This window comes from Globicephala melas, chromosome 9 (genome assembly GCF_963455315.2).
Source record: "Globicephala melas chromosome 9, mGloMel1.2, whole genome shotgun sequence".
In the NCBI taxonomy this organism is placed as follows: Eukaryota; Metazoa; Chordata; class Mammalia; order Artiodactyla; family Delphinidae; genus Globicephala; species Globicephala melas.
Window position 1 is genome coordinate 2,355,268 of NC_083322.1, and position 14,326 is coordinate 2,369,593.

Sequence of the window (14,326 nt, forward strand, 5' to 3'; positions counted from 1 at the left end):
GCTCTCTGCAGCTCAGGCTCCGGGTCTGGGGGGTCCCGGCACCTGCGAGATCTCGGGCGGGCATCCCTGCTCATGCGGTGGCCACACGGGCTCCCCGGTCTCCCGCCAGGGGGTTGAGACCCGGTGCTGCGGCCCCTTCGCCTTTGCCTGAGCCGGAAAAGAGGGGAGGAGGGAATCAGGAGGCTGGAGTGTCCCCAGCGCGCCCGCTGGCTTCTCAAGCCCCCATGCCCAGCGGTGTCACAACGCTGGCTGCGTGGCGACCACTTCAGGCAGGCCCACCCTCCTGGGTCCAGGACAGTGTGACCTTGCTGCATCGGTTCCACTGGGAGGCCTCGAGGAAGTTGGGCTGATGCTTCACAAATCAGAGAATGGAAAAGGCGGGGTGGGGATGCGCTCCTGGCCAGCAGAGGCTTGGAGATGCTCAGTGTCTGCAAAGGCCCAACTACAGCCTCTTTCGATGTCCCCTTCCACGCTCCCCACACCCAGAGGAAAAGTCTGTCTGCACTGGAGCTTACCCAGACTGCGGCAAGTGTCCCATTGTTCTGAGGACCGACCCGGCCTCTCTCGCGCTGGGGTCAAGGGAGAGCGCCTAACTGCACAGAGTGACAGCCGGGTCTCGCTCCGTCCACTCCACACGAAGAACCCTCACTCCCGCGTCCCACTGCAGAGCAGTTGCTGTGTCAGAGTGAGACAGGGAGGGCCCAGAAGGAGGAGGGCATATTCTGCAAAAAGGGGGAATCTCCGATTTTCTTTTCCTGGTCTCAATAAGACTTTTTAAGTTAGTTTGTTTCTCAAAGTGCAGGAACTGGGGGCTCCAGCATCGCCGGCTCTGAGCACCGGGCCCTCTTCTGCACGCCCCTCTTTGACCAGAACGCAGTGCCCCCAGGGCCCTGCCCCACTCGAGCTGCAGCCCCCAGGACCCTGAGGATGGGCCTGCCAAGCTCCAGGGGAAGCCAGCTCGGCGTGATGTGGAAGGAACCTGAATTTCACATCCAGCTCATCCCCTGGCCTGCACTTTGCTCCGATCGATTGAATCATGGGGTTGGTGCGTGTGCACAGCCTTGCCCACTCGCCGCTGCCCCCAGGCACAATGGGCCTCCGCCCACCACGCAGGCACCAGCACCAGCTCCCTCCTCTGAGCTGGGGTGCAGCCCCCAGACCCGCTTGGGCCCAGCCAGCCGGATCGTCCCCTCAGCACCAGCCCCTGAGCACGCCTCCATTCCACTTCCAGAGAGTTAAAAATAATGCATTAATTGAAACACAATAAAGGAGCAGCATTTTCAAGTTTTTCTAAGGTGCTTAAAGCACTTCAAATAGCACTACGTCAGGTACAGTCCCGGCCCGGCGTGGCAACTGGAATATTCGGGAGGGGGCACAGGCCCCTCTTTCTTTCAACTGCAGGGAGCCCTGGCCTGCATGATAAAGTCTCTGGGAAAATATTTAGATAAGACCTGGGCAGCTTTGCCCCTCAAACATTTGAGAGACTATTTGTTTGGTGATGGAAGCTTGGCCGGGGGTGGGGGGGGTGGCGGTGGGTCTAGATTGTCCTTTAAAAACTTAAGTTGGTTTTAACTGAAGCATCTACCATTCTGGAGAAAGTGAAGGGGGAACGGGAGGTGTGCCCCGGGCAGGGGGTAGCTGACGTTATCCGGAGCAACGTGCCTCCTCTCTCCCGCTCACCTTTGTCTCGGTAAAGATGTTTTTCTCTTTTAACTAGAAGCCTTCAGGTAAAAATAAAGCAGCCACAGGAAAAAAAATTAGTCTTTTTTAGGGTTAAACATCAGAAGAGAAGCCTGTGCTGCTTCGGCCAATCAGATGCGCCCCTGCCAGCTATAATATAGTACTGAAGGCAGCCTCTCGCACAAGCTCTCAGGCTTGCGACCATTTAAAATCAGACTCTTTTTGTCTTTTGATTGCTGTCTTGAGCCCCAACTCCGATGTGTTCCGTTATCAGCGGCCAGCAGCCTGCCGTTCCAGCCCCCGTCTGGGTGGGGATCGGTGGCGAGTCCCCCGCAGCGGCGGCGGGCAAGGTTATATAGGAAGAGAAAGAGCGAGAGGCAGAGAGCGAGGGCGCCAGCAGCCAGCCGGAGCGAGCGAGGGAGGGAGAGCGCACGGGCACACACACTCGCACACCCGCACCCTCGCGCACTCAGACCTGCTCGGGCCAGCCTTGAGGTCCCCGGGCTCCATGGACGAGATGCTACTGCTGGCGAGATGTCTGCTGGTGGTGCTGGTCTCCTCACTGCTGATGTGCTCGGGGCTTGCGTGCGGACCCGGCCGGGGATTTGGGAAGAGGCGGAACCCAAAAAAACTGACCCCTTTAGCCTACAAGCAGTTCATCCCCAACGTGGCTGAGAAGACCCTAGGGGCCAGTGGAAGATATGAAGGGAAGATCACCAGAAACTCGGAGCGATTTAAGGAACTCACCCCCAATTACAACCCTGACATCATATTTAAGGATGAAGAAAACACTGGAGCGGACCGGCTGATGACTCAGGTAGAAACCCAGCACGGGGCGTGGAATGTGTTGCTTCCAAGGGGTTATGTGTAACCATGCCGTTCAGTCTGTTTGCTCTTCAGGCAGGTAGAAAGCCGATTTTGTCCTCTCCTTCCCCACCCACCTGCCGGCCTACCACCCCTTCCTCTTCCTGGAGGGGAATGGAGGCGAAGGGTCCAGCCGGAGAAGTTTAGGCTGGGGGGTGGGCATAAGGACGCTAGGAGATGTGGTCCTTGCATGGCCCTGATTTGATCTGTCCTGCTGGGATGGCCTTCCCATCCTGCCTCAGCTCTGGCTTGTAACTTGGGGAGACCTTCACTTTGGGGGCATCTGTCCTTTCCAAGTTGGGAGTGGGAATGGAGGGAGGGGGCAAGCATCCCCCCCATAAACGTAGAGTGGCGTCCAGATCACTGTACAAGTGTAGCCTCGGCGCTTACACGTTTCCCTTCTCCTCTGTGTTTTTCTTTCCCACCACTGCTACCCCCCCCCGCCGCCCCCCACCAAAGACCCTCAACTGGAAAAGCCAGGAGGCCGGGCTGACAAAAGGTCGGGGCTCCAGAGGCGGCTGGGCTAGTGCCTGACCGTATCACATAGCTCCACTGCGATTCCATCGCTGGCACTTGTGCCCATCAGAGTGTGAATGTATCGATATTTCTTTAAGGATGCCCTCTTATTCTCCCGAGCCCGCGGTACTTGAGGGGAGGGACTTAGAACTTACTGGCATTGCATCACGCTAGTTTTCAACCTGCTTGCATAGGAAATTAGGAGCGACTAGATATTAGCGGGAGGGGGGGCTGGAAAGAAGAACCAAAGCAAAGCACGCATTCCTCTCTCCCTCTCCGCCTCCGTTTGAGACTTCTGGCTGCCAATCTGCCCGTCAATGGCAGACTTTCTGCAACTCCAGGCACGTATAACTGAAGCTAGAAATGGCTTTCCTGGCAAATATAGGTCAACATCTTTTTTATTGCCCTATTAAAATATTCAAGTCCTACCTTTAGGGCCAGGAGCGCACCGCAGCTGACGGAGCGGCGCTGGCGGGGCGCAAGTGCAGGGGAGGCTGGGGGTGGGAGGGACCGAGGAGACACCTCCCGGCCGCTCCGCTCCCCAGCCCGATGCCCGGCCTTGCTGCGGAGCCGAGGAAGGCCAGGGGCATGCGGGGTAGCGGGCTCCAGCTGACGGACGGAGGCGGAGAGGGAGGGGAGGAGAGGGTCCTCGTCCCCGGCTCGCTCGCATCTGCTCCCGACCACCTTAAATCTGGACCGCGAGTGTGGACGCGCGCGCCTGTGCCCGAGAGCAGCGCGAGCCGCAATTAACTCTGCGCAGGCCGCGGGGTGTCCTGCGCGTGCGGCCGGCTGCGGGCGCTTCTCCAGCTCGTCTGGGGCTCCGACCCCCTGGTCACCCTCGGTCCCGGCGGGAGGGCAGGGGCCTTCCCGGGATCCCTCGGCACCGGGGAGAGGGGCGCGAGGCCAGAGAAAGCGGCGGGGGCGGGGACGCCGCAGGTCCCCGAGCCGGAGGGCTCAGCGGCCGCCGCGGTCCGCGCCGGGCCGACGCGGGAGGGAGCGGGTCCCGGCCCGCGCCCTGCCCGGGGCCCCGGGCCCCGGGCCTCGCCGCCCCGCCTACAAGTGCGAGCGCGCGGAGCCGCGCACCCGGGCAGACGCATCTCGGCTCCACTTACTCCCGGGTTATCGATCTCGCGGCTCGGGTTTCAGTGCGCGCGGGGCTGGGCTGCGGCCGCCCGCCGGCCCCTCCACGCGCCCGAGCGCGGGCTCGGCCAGGGCTCCCGGCGGCGCTCCGACGGCCCGGCAGCCGAGGCGGCGCGGGCGGGCCCGGCGGGCCCGGGCGGGAGGGAGAAGCTGGTTCCAGGGCGGAGGCGCCTCGCGGGCCTGGGCGCCCGGCCCGAGCCCCCCGCCGGGTCCCTCGCCCCGCCGCCCCCGGCCGCCCCGCCGAGACCTACAGCCGCGCGGCCCGGCGCCCGGCCGCTCTGGCCGCAGCGTGCGCTGGCAGCATTTGAACTTCTGACCTTCTGTCAACTTCCCTCAGACGAAAGAAACGAAAACAAATACTTTTTTCCCTGGGCAGTGGCTATTCCCGTTCCCAGCACAAAAGGAGGGGGGAGGGGCAGCCGACGTCGGAGTGGGGTGGGGAGAGCCAAGCCAGGCGTGTACCACGGGCCCCAAAAACGTGCCCTAAAAACCTGGAGGCTGGGGAGGGGGGGTGGCCTGAAAGGCGCCCCCTGCTTTACCCCTTCCCCGTCTTTCCTGCGTCCCCGGTCCTAAGAGTTAAAGTGGGGAAGGCGGGGGACCTGGGAGGTGAGGGCAGGGCCGGGGGAAGGGGAAGCGGCAACGCCTCCCGGGCTCCTGGGGCACCTGCTCCCCCCCCCGACCCCCCACTTAAGATAACCACCTAGACTCTGCTCTCGGGTGCGTGTCCCTCCTCCCCCGTCTCTGCGTGTCTCTGTCTCCCTAATGTGACTGTCGCCCAAGTCCCTCAACCATGGCAAGATCGTCCCCAGTGGAACTTTCAGAGCAGTTCAGGAACGCATGAGCCCCTGGTTAATATTAACTCCGAGAGGGGGAAGCGCAGACAGACACGCTCTCCCCGCAGGCCGCGGTGCCGAGGGGCTCCGAGGGGGCAGGAGGCCGCGAGGGGCCGGCCTGCGGGCTGCGCGGGGGACCGGCCCGAGGCGCCACGTTGGGCAGATTTCCGGGTGCGTGGCGGCCCCGGGGAGCGGCGCTCAGGTGTGGGTTTGAAGGGAGGGGCCTGGTTTTCCGGAGGGGGGAGGAGGAGCGGCGAGAGGTGTGTGCGGGGACCCGAGGGGACCCTTCTGAAGTCGGGACACCCCCCCCCCCCGCGCTGGGGAAGCCCGTGGGCGTCGGCGGTGACAGTCCCTGCTCGGCTCCCGGGCGCGGAGCGGCTGCGCAGACTGGGGAGGTGGCGCGGGAGCTCGGGCGTGGGGAACAACTTGGCCTCCGCCGACACAAAGCCGGGCCCGTCGGCCCCTCTGGGCTTCACGGTGGCTGCACAGAGGCGGGGTTGATTCGCGGCACACGACCCAGTGAATTGATAACCGGCCCGGGCTTCCCGGGTCTGCCCGCGACGATCCCGCCCGGCCGCGGCGCAGAGACTCTTGCAGCCGCGGGCCGAGGCCGCGTTGCGCCTGGCGGAGCCCGGGCCTGCCTCGGCCCTGGGTTCCTCGCCTGGGGTCTCCATCTCTTGTCCGAGTGGCGCAGCTCAGAACACTGGGGGATGGTACACGTGCTTCCCTTCCTGCCCTCCCCCTCGCCAGCGGCCCCGGGGGAAGCCACTGAAAGCTTCATCTGCCCCCCGAAAGCCGGGAGCTGGGCTGCGATGGGGGCTCGGGAAGCGAGTGTCTGCGTGTGCGCGTCGGTGGTGTGCGCCTGCGCAGCCGGTTCCACATCCCGGCTCTAAACTGACCCTGGTTTACTGATTGATTTTCATGTAAAACGCATTCAATCCTCAAGATGACCTCACTCAAACTCTGTCCTTCTGACTTTTTTTTTTTTTTAAGAAAACTGTTGGCGGGCCTAGAAACCTGCAAGCGCTGACCTGTTACCAGGACCGCCCCCTAGCCTTCTGCCCTCCCTCCCTCCACCACGCGCGCGCGCGCACACACACACACACACACAGACACACACACACACACACACACACACACACACTTGCTGTATGTCTAACTCTACAACCATACACTGGTTTTTACTGCTGCCAACTACACAGGTCTTTTCCTGTCGCGCAATCGGTCGCATCCCCTGAAAACGCGGCAGCGGCCTTGCCCAGCCCTCCGCCTCCCCCGCGCTCTGTAAGAAAGAGTTCCCCCAGGCTATAATAGGGTCCTTGCTGGGGCCGGCTGGTCATCTCGGTAACCGGGGTCCCCGCCCGGATATCAGCCCTACCCTCTGCAGAAGTCAACTTGGAATTGTCCCCTATCCCTCCTGAGTCTGCCTCTCTGGGGGACGCCCCCATCATGACTTTGTCACCACCTCCCCTTTTTCAACCCCGCACCAGCCGCAGTATGAACGCCCAGCGAGTCACTGGGCACACAAACACGCAGGTGATTCGACTCTTTCCTGCATCCTTGTCTGAATGGGACCCGAGAATTATATGGGAACTCCCACAGCTTTACCCTGGCTTGAGTCCCGCCTATTCACCGCTTCTTTACTCCTACTGGCAGCTTCCTTGTGGGAGGTGGGGGGAACCCCAAGGGCGGTTTCCAGGAGAAGCCTCCCTAAGGCAAGAGCTCAGAGGCCCCAGGCCTTTCTGGCTCCCCTCCCCCTCCCCTCCCCTCCCCTCCCCTCCCCCCCTCCACCTCTTAAGTTGGCTCTTCAAACTTGCAGGACACCATTCTGCGCCGGCCAAGAAAACAAGAGGGGGGGAGGGGACAGGTTAAGGAAAACAAGGGACACAATCAGACCACAGAAAAGCCGGGAGAAAAGAGTTCCATGGGGAAAAGGAATGTGGCTGTCCAGATAAAGAATGTTTGTCATCCGGCCCTGGTCTTATTGAAAATTATAACTCACCTGGTTGCCTTTCACTTCTGGTCCCCCCACCCCTTCAGCTGCTATCAGGGTCCCACCACCCTCTCTACCTTCGGCTTAGTTCTCACCCCAGATAGGCGCAGGGCAGAGATAAGGCAAAAGGCTTTTGACTCTGTACGAAGTATGCCGTGTATTTTTCTTTCTACGGCTAAGTTGCACCCGGGGCCTCTCTCCCGCCTCCTGAGAGGGAGTTTGTCCCGGGAGTTGGGTGGAGCCTTGCACAGGTGCGGAGCGATGGGGCCACAGAAGCGGGCAGGGGCGTGGAGGGCATCGTGGAGGAGGACACGGGCCATAGCCTAGGGTGCTCCTGGAGGCTGCTGCAGCCACTGTCCAAAACCACGCAGTTTACTTATTTCGAAGACGGACATTTCATCTGCCTCTCAGGTCGTGACGGGGGCTCTGCTATTTCAGGTGTGGAGAAAGGCGCTCAAGTCGCCTCCGAGAGGACGTGCCTCCTCCTACGATGCCACCCCCTCCTCCCTAGCCGAGCTCCCCCTCTCCGGAACAGGCCGGCCGGTTCCAGGCCTGGCCTTGTCTCCCTACTTCTGCGCACAGCCCGCATCCTGGGGGGCTGGGCAGAGCAGCCCAGGGGTAGGGTTGGGGCAGGCCCGGACGCTCACGGGCGCTGGGTGCCCCCTTCTCTCCACAGCGGTGCAAGGACAAGTTGAACGCCTTAGCCATCTCCGTGATGAACCAGTGGCCAGGAGTGAAGCTGCGGGTGACAGAGGGCTGGGACGAGGACGGCCACCACTCAGAGGAGTCGCTGCACTACGAGGGCCGTGCAGTGGACATCACCACCTCGGACCGCGACCGCACCAAGTACGGCATGCTGGCGCGCCTGGCCGTGGAGGCCGGCTTCGACTGGGTCTACTACGAGTCCAAAGCGCACATCCACTGCTCGGTGAAAGCAGGTGAGGGGGCGGGCCCACCCCACCCATGCCGACGGCACCCCCCAGCAGCTCCAGATCTGCGCCCCAAAGCCCGGCTCACGGGAAGGAGGAAAGTGGGGAGGAGGGGGGCAGACAGGGAGGGGACTGGGTGATGACTGGTGTTTCTGTGGCGGGAATAGACTCCGTGAGGCCTGTCCCGGTCCCCAGCCGGGAGCTGTCCCTACCTTTGAGGCCACAGAGGCCCACGTTCTCTGAGCCCAGATGCAGAGGGCATCTGGCTTCTTGAGCCTTCCCCCACCCCTGTTTCCGGAGTCCCCGCTGCAGGTGGCAGAGACAGGGAGGAAAGATGGTGGGGCGGGGGGGACTGTCCTGGTGAGAGACTGCAGCCCTGCCCAGTCGGCCAGCTCTGGCCCAGAGCCTCTGTCTCAATAGCGCTTAAGAATGAACTACTCACCACTGGCCACCGGCCCGCACCCGGCACAGGAGGTTCTGCCCGGGGTGGAAGCCTGTGGATTCTGAACTAACTTAACTCACTCGGCCTTTGGGAAGAGGCCTGATGGGAGGTAATAAAGCCGGTAGTTACCACTTCCAACATCTGGAGGCCGCAAGCCCAGAAGCATCCGTCCTTATTAGGAAACAGCTGGGCTGCCCTGAGCCACAGGCAGGGCCGGGAAAGCCAAGCCTGCAGCTGGAGCCCCCGCCCTGCTCCGTGAGGCTGACTTCCCTGGGCCTGCAACGCCACACGCTGTTGCTGGCGAGGAACAGCTCCGGAAGGAAGGCGCGCGCGCGCACAGGCCCCAGCTCCACTGAAGCAGGTCTCTCCAACTCTCGGCAGAAGCCGGCGCGTTTAGCAAGACAGGTCACAGTGAATTTCGGAGGAACTGCGCCTCCCCCCGCCCCCAGTTTCGCCTGTTTGTCACCTAAACTGTATTTTAATAGCGTATGTTAGTAGAAAAACACTTTCAAGGTGTCGAGGCACACTTTGGAGGTAAGGAAAAGAGTGGCCTCCTGTAACAACAGAAAGAAAAGGTGTGGAAGCCTGGGGAGAAGGTCTGGGCTTAGAGCCCGGGAAAGGGTCTCAGACGCCAGCAGGGCGGGGAGGCGCGCCCCGACTTCGCGGGGCTCCTAAATGGCGGCGCGGCGCGCCGCGCCGCCGGCTCCGGGCCACCCCTGTCCGCGGGGTCCCCCTGGCGGGGGTCCCTCGAGGTCTCCTCGCAAAAGAGCAGCGGTCGTCCGGCCCGGGACCCCGCCGGGGGAGCCGGGCCCGGCGCGCAGAGCCGCTCATTGGCATTCCGCGCACACGGGCCGGGCGCGGGGCGGTGCGTGTCAAGCAGGGTCGTGCGACTCGACGCCTCGGGCTCGCCTGCGTCCCGGGCGCATTCCGGGCGGCTATGTCGGGCCTCCAAAGGCCGGCCCCGCACTTCATGCCGGAGAAAACGATGAGAAGATTAAAAGCCCTCAGTAATTCCAGCAGGAAGATTCTTTCTCGCGATCTCTATTTGCAAAAAGCAGGATCCCGGAGATTGGAATGCAAAGAAGACGGGGACGTCCCCGCCCCTCCTCCACGGCCCCCTGCGCGCCGCCCGACTCCGATTATTGTCCTCGGGACAGTGAGCCTCAGAGAGCGACAGAGGCCGGAGAAAGCGGGTAGTCAAGGGGCCTTGAGAACCCGGCGCTTCCAGAGCTCGGAGCAGGCCCCGCCATTTAAAATTCAAATACACATCTCGAGTGCTTGGAAGAGAGGCCTGGCTGTGCAAATAGTGCTTGTGAGGCCCGGGCTTCTGGAGAGCCCGCGTGTGAATCGCCGGGGGTGCGGCGGGGGGGTTGCACCTGAGCAAATAGGGAGGGGGCGGCCCAGAGCTGGAGAGAGAGGGAGCCGGGAAGGGGTGGGGGGATGGAAGGAGCCCCTCTTCCAAGAGCGCCTCCCATTTGTTGCAGAAATTACAATGACAATGGCGAGCCCTTTATTGGATTTTAATTAGAAGATCCGCACAAGCCCCGATTTTCACACCTCGGCCAATTCCCTGGAATGTTTGTCCAGTTGCTACAACTACTACAGCTATTTTTCAGCCCCGCCCTCGCCCCCAACCGGCCGACACCAACCAGCCGACACCAAGGCTCCCCGCTGGGCGCTGGGGGCGGGCGGGTGGGGCGCGGGGAGCGGCCGAGGGTCCCCGCCGTGCAGCCCGGGTGCGGAGCGCACGAGGGGGCGCCGCGCCCCGCGCCGGAGGCGGGAGCAAAGGAGGGTGCGCCCCGGCGCCCGGGTGAGCTCAAGGAGGCTTCCTGAGGAATCCAAGTGGAGAACAAATACCCTCTGAATTCGTGGCGAGGTTGGGTGTGTGCTGAGCCGGCGGGGGAGGGGGAGGGGCGGGGGAGGGGGGAGGCGAAAGGGAAGGAGTGTAACCGGCCTCCCGCCGGAGACGCCAATCGACCTTTGTCACCGCCAGTCCAATCCTAAGAGAGTCGTTAAGGAATGCGTCTGCGTCTGAATTTGGTCACCGAGGCGGTGGGGATGGGGAGAGGGAGGCCCGCGCGGGACCGGCCCGGCACCTCTCCCCGGAGCCACGCGCTTCCTCGGTCTGGGCGCGCGGGACACCAAGCGTGCGCCCCCCTTCCCAGTCGCGTCTTCCTCTCGGGACTCACCGCCCTGTCTCCTCTTCTCTCCCTTCTCTCCCCCCGCAGAGAACTCGGTGGCGGCCAAATCGGGCGGCTGCTTCCCGGGCTCGGCCACGGTGCACCTGGAGCAGGGCGGCACCAAGCTGGTGAAGGACCTGCGCCCCGGAGACCGCGTGCTGGCTGCCGACGACGAGGGCCGGCTGCTCTACAGCGACTTCCTCACCTTCCTGGACCGCGACCACGGCGCCAAGAAGGTCTTCTACGCGATCGAGACCCGGGAGCCTCGCGAGCGTCTGCTGCTCACCGCCGCGCACCTGCTCTTTGTCGCGCCGCACAACGGCTCGGCCGGCCGGGAGCCCGAGGCGCTGTCGGGCGCCGGGCGGCCGCCTGGGGGCGCGCCGGAGCGCCGGGCGCTCTTCGCCAGCAGCGTGCGCCCTGGCCAGCACGTGTACGTGGTGGCCGAGCGCGGCGGGGATCGGCGGCTCCTGCCGGCCGCCGTGCACAGCGTGACGCTGCGCGAGGAGAGCACGGGCGCGTACGCGCCGCTGACGGCGCAGGGCACCATCCTCATCAACCGGGTGCTGGCGTCGTGCTACGCGGTCATAGAGGAGCACAACTGGGCGCACCGGGCCTTCGCGCCCTACCGCCTGGCGCACGCGCTCCTGGCCGCGCTGGCGCCCTCGCGCACGGACCGCGGCGGGGGCGGGGGCGGCGGCCGCGTGCCCCCGGCCGCGCCAGGTGCGCCGGCTGTGCCAGGTGCGACCGACGCGCCAGGCGCCTCGGGCATCCACTGGTACTCGCAGCTGCTCTACCAAATAGGCACCTGGCTGTTGGACAGCGAGGCCTTGCACCCGCTCGGCATGGCGGTCAAGTCCAGCTGAAGGCCAGGGGGCCGGGGAGGGCACCGGGAGGGGGCGGGGCGGGCGGGGGGAGGGGCGAGATACCGCAAATGACACACGGAAAAAGCGCACGAAATGAGACTTTAATTATAATAATAATTAATAATAATAAAAAAGTAGGACAGTCCAAAGTAGACTATAAGGAATCAAAGACCCCGAGAAATTCTGTTGTTGTGTTTAGTTTATATATATATATTTTTGAATTTTTTGATTCCTGTTTAATTTTGGTTATTTTTTCACCTCTCCTGGCTATTTATTTGTTTGGTATGAATAGATGTTTTAAAATAATATGAACCGGACCTTCAAGAGCCTTAAATAGTTTGTTTCTTGGATAATTTATTATCATGTGAACTGTACTCACAGGGGGAAAGATTATTTTGTGAAGCCAAGCGACCCGCTCAGAGTCTATTTTTCTACATGTCCCTCGTCCTGACTTTCAGAAAGCAAAATTCTGTCCTCTCCATTCCTCGTTTGCAACGCTCCTGCTTTTCAGCAAGTGTAAACTAAAACATGCTTCATGGGGGTCCACAAATTATATTTTTATACACAGAATTGTAAATTAGATTTTTGAGAGATCAATACTTAACTGAATTACATTTCATTTTTGAAATAGTGTAAAATATGAAAATATATTATTTTAATTTAACTAGTTTCCAATGTAACAGCCATCTCCTGTTTTGTCTTCTGGGTTGAATATTTGCTTTGTCATCACCATTTTGGCCACATTCTTGGAAGTCAAGACTGTTACACACTCACACACACACATACACTTTTTTTTTTCTTGGACAAACTGGAAGAACTCTGTTATTTTTAACTTCAAAGAATTTATTAGAAAATAATATTTTTTAAAAGCGCACATAGTGATGATCCCACAAGGATGGAGCCTGTAGTTTGTACAGAGAAAAACAAAGGATGTTTTTGCATTAATAAATTGAGAAATAACTGCTGTAAATTTACTAAAATGTATTTTTGAATATTTTGTAATAGTTTTATAGAAATAAAATGTGCCACGCACAGCCTGGTTAGTATATAATAACTAAGAATTCCTGTTGCAGCCCTTTTTCTTTCCTTTTTTTGGCTTCTTTGTTTGGGAAACCTAGTGCTGACAGGAGTTCCCAGTATTATATTTAGATGTGTTGCTTATACTGTGAATTCAGATCCACTTACGTAGGTAACCGAATCGACTTGTTTGTTTTCGTCACTGGAGAAACCTCAGCTCTGTTTGTATTTATTGTGTGAAAGTCTCTCTACTCAAAGGATGGCGGTGCCGTGCTGGGTGCCCTTCTGCCCTCACCTCCCCCAGCTTAACCAGCACAGCCTCGGTGGCTGCCTGGAGGAGATGGCCTGGGGCAGTCACCCAGAACTTCCTCCCCAGGCCCCGCGTCACTGGTGGCCGACTTTGTTCCCTCCACTTGGTTGACCCAGGTTGGGGTGCACTGTCCCCCTGGCCTTGCAGGGAGGAGGTCCTAACTGCTTTCTGAAGTCCTGGGGTGCCCTTTTCAGAAGGGTCCCCAAGGAGAGGGCCAGGTGTTGACGGTCTGCAGGAGGATGTGTTCCCTGCCTGCTCTGTGCGGCCCGGCCTTCCCTCCTCTCCCGTCACACCCACTAGAGCCTCAGGGTGCCGGGGTCCTCGGGCCACGCTGCTGTCTCCAAGTTGTCTGTCTTGAGTGGTTGTCAGGTGAGGACGTTTGTCCCTAGGTCGTGGTCCTCCTTCTGCGGGCGCCCTGGGGCCAGTGCCCTGTGTTGGCAGGGCCGGGGAGACAGGTCCTCCGTGCCTGTTGCTGTGTCATAGGCTCGGCCGCCCCGGGCGCTCACTCTGAGGGCTTTGGTTTCGTGAAGGCTGCTGTCCCGCTCTGCGCTCTGGGCCCACATGCCTCTGAGGCTGAGCTTTGGGAAGGTGGGCCGTGTGGCCTCAGGGCCTCCCAGAAGATTAAACAAGGCGGGCCTGGGTTTAGGGGAACCGAATGGAACTCGACGGCCTCGGGCCAGTCTCGGTCCCACCTGGTCAGGGTCTGGAGAAGCTGCTTCTGAGGCTAGGGCTCAGGTCCCTGGGGGGGGCTTCTGTGCTGAGGTCTGGTGAGATGTGGCCCTCCAGGAGGCCGGGGGCCCCGATGGGTGGCGCTGGGGCCAGAGCTCACCCTCCGGGCAGGAGTGGTCCCTGGTCCCCCTTGGTCTCCTAGGTGGTCAGCAGGGTTACGATCCCTGGTAAGGTTGGTGGTTTCTGTTCTGATGACTGTTCAGGTCTGAGTGTTAAGTCAAACCAGGAGCACGCAGCACACCAGCAGCTCTGGCCAGACTGAGCCCCCGGACTAGTTAGCGGTCAGAGAGGAAGGTCAGGTGTTGGCCTGGCCCGAAGGTCCCTGGCAGCGCCCCCTCCTGGCCGGGCAAGGTTGTGGCACCCTCGCCTGTTTCCCCCCCTCCCTCCCCACCTTTTAAGACCCTTTGCAGCTTTATAGTGAGAATTCTCTTTTTCACGTCCGCCGCGTAGAGAAAGGAAGTGCAGGGCATCGGGCAGGTGCAGCACTGCTGCCGGACGAGGGCCCACTTCTCCATCTTCAGGGTTGACAGGACCAAGAGTTTGTGCCAAGCGTGTGTGTGGTGTTGCCGCCGGCCTCCCTCGTGACTAATTGCATATCTATTCCTGTTAAACACGCGTACCAGAATGTACTTGAAACTGTTATCTTTGTGCTCTGTTGTTTGAATAATTAAAGAAGTTACAGAGACTTTGTGCCGTGTCTGTTCTGTGGCAAAATTCCCGTCCCATCCTGTCATCTGCAACTCCCGTTTTCTTCCACCAGGTTGTCCCAAATATGTGAAAGAAGAAATGTCACTGAGAGTGCACACTTCGGATCCATCAGGGGTGGTGAC

General features: G+C 60.7%; 1 protein-coding gene across 1 annotated transcript; it reads left to right on the plus strand.

Annotated features, from left to right (window-relative positions):
- The first annotated feature begins 1,889 nt into the window (after nucleotides 1-1,889).
- Nucleotides 1,890-11,440, plus strand: SHH (sonic hedgehog signaling molecule). The gene is made up of 3 exons (XM_030853689.2): nucleotides 1,890-2,497; nucleotides 7,703-7,964; nucleotides 10,626-11,440. Exons 1-3 carry the CDS (start codon nucleotides 2,189-2,191, stop codon nucleotides 11,438-11,440), a joined length of 1,386 nt encoding a protein of 461 aa, XP_030709549.1. The 5' UTR covers nucleotides 1,890-2,188.
- Nucleotides 11,441-14,326: the final 2,886 nt, after the last annotated feature.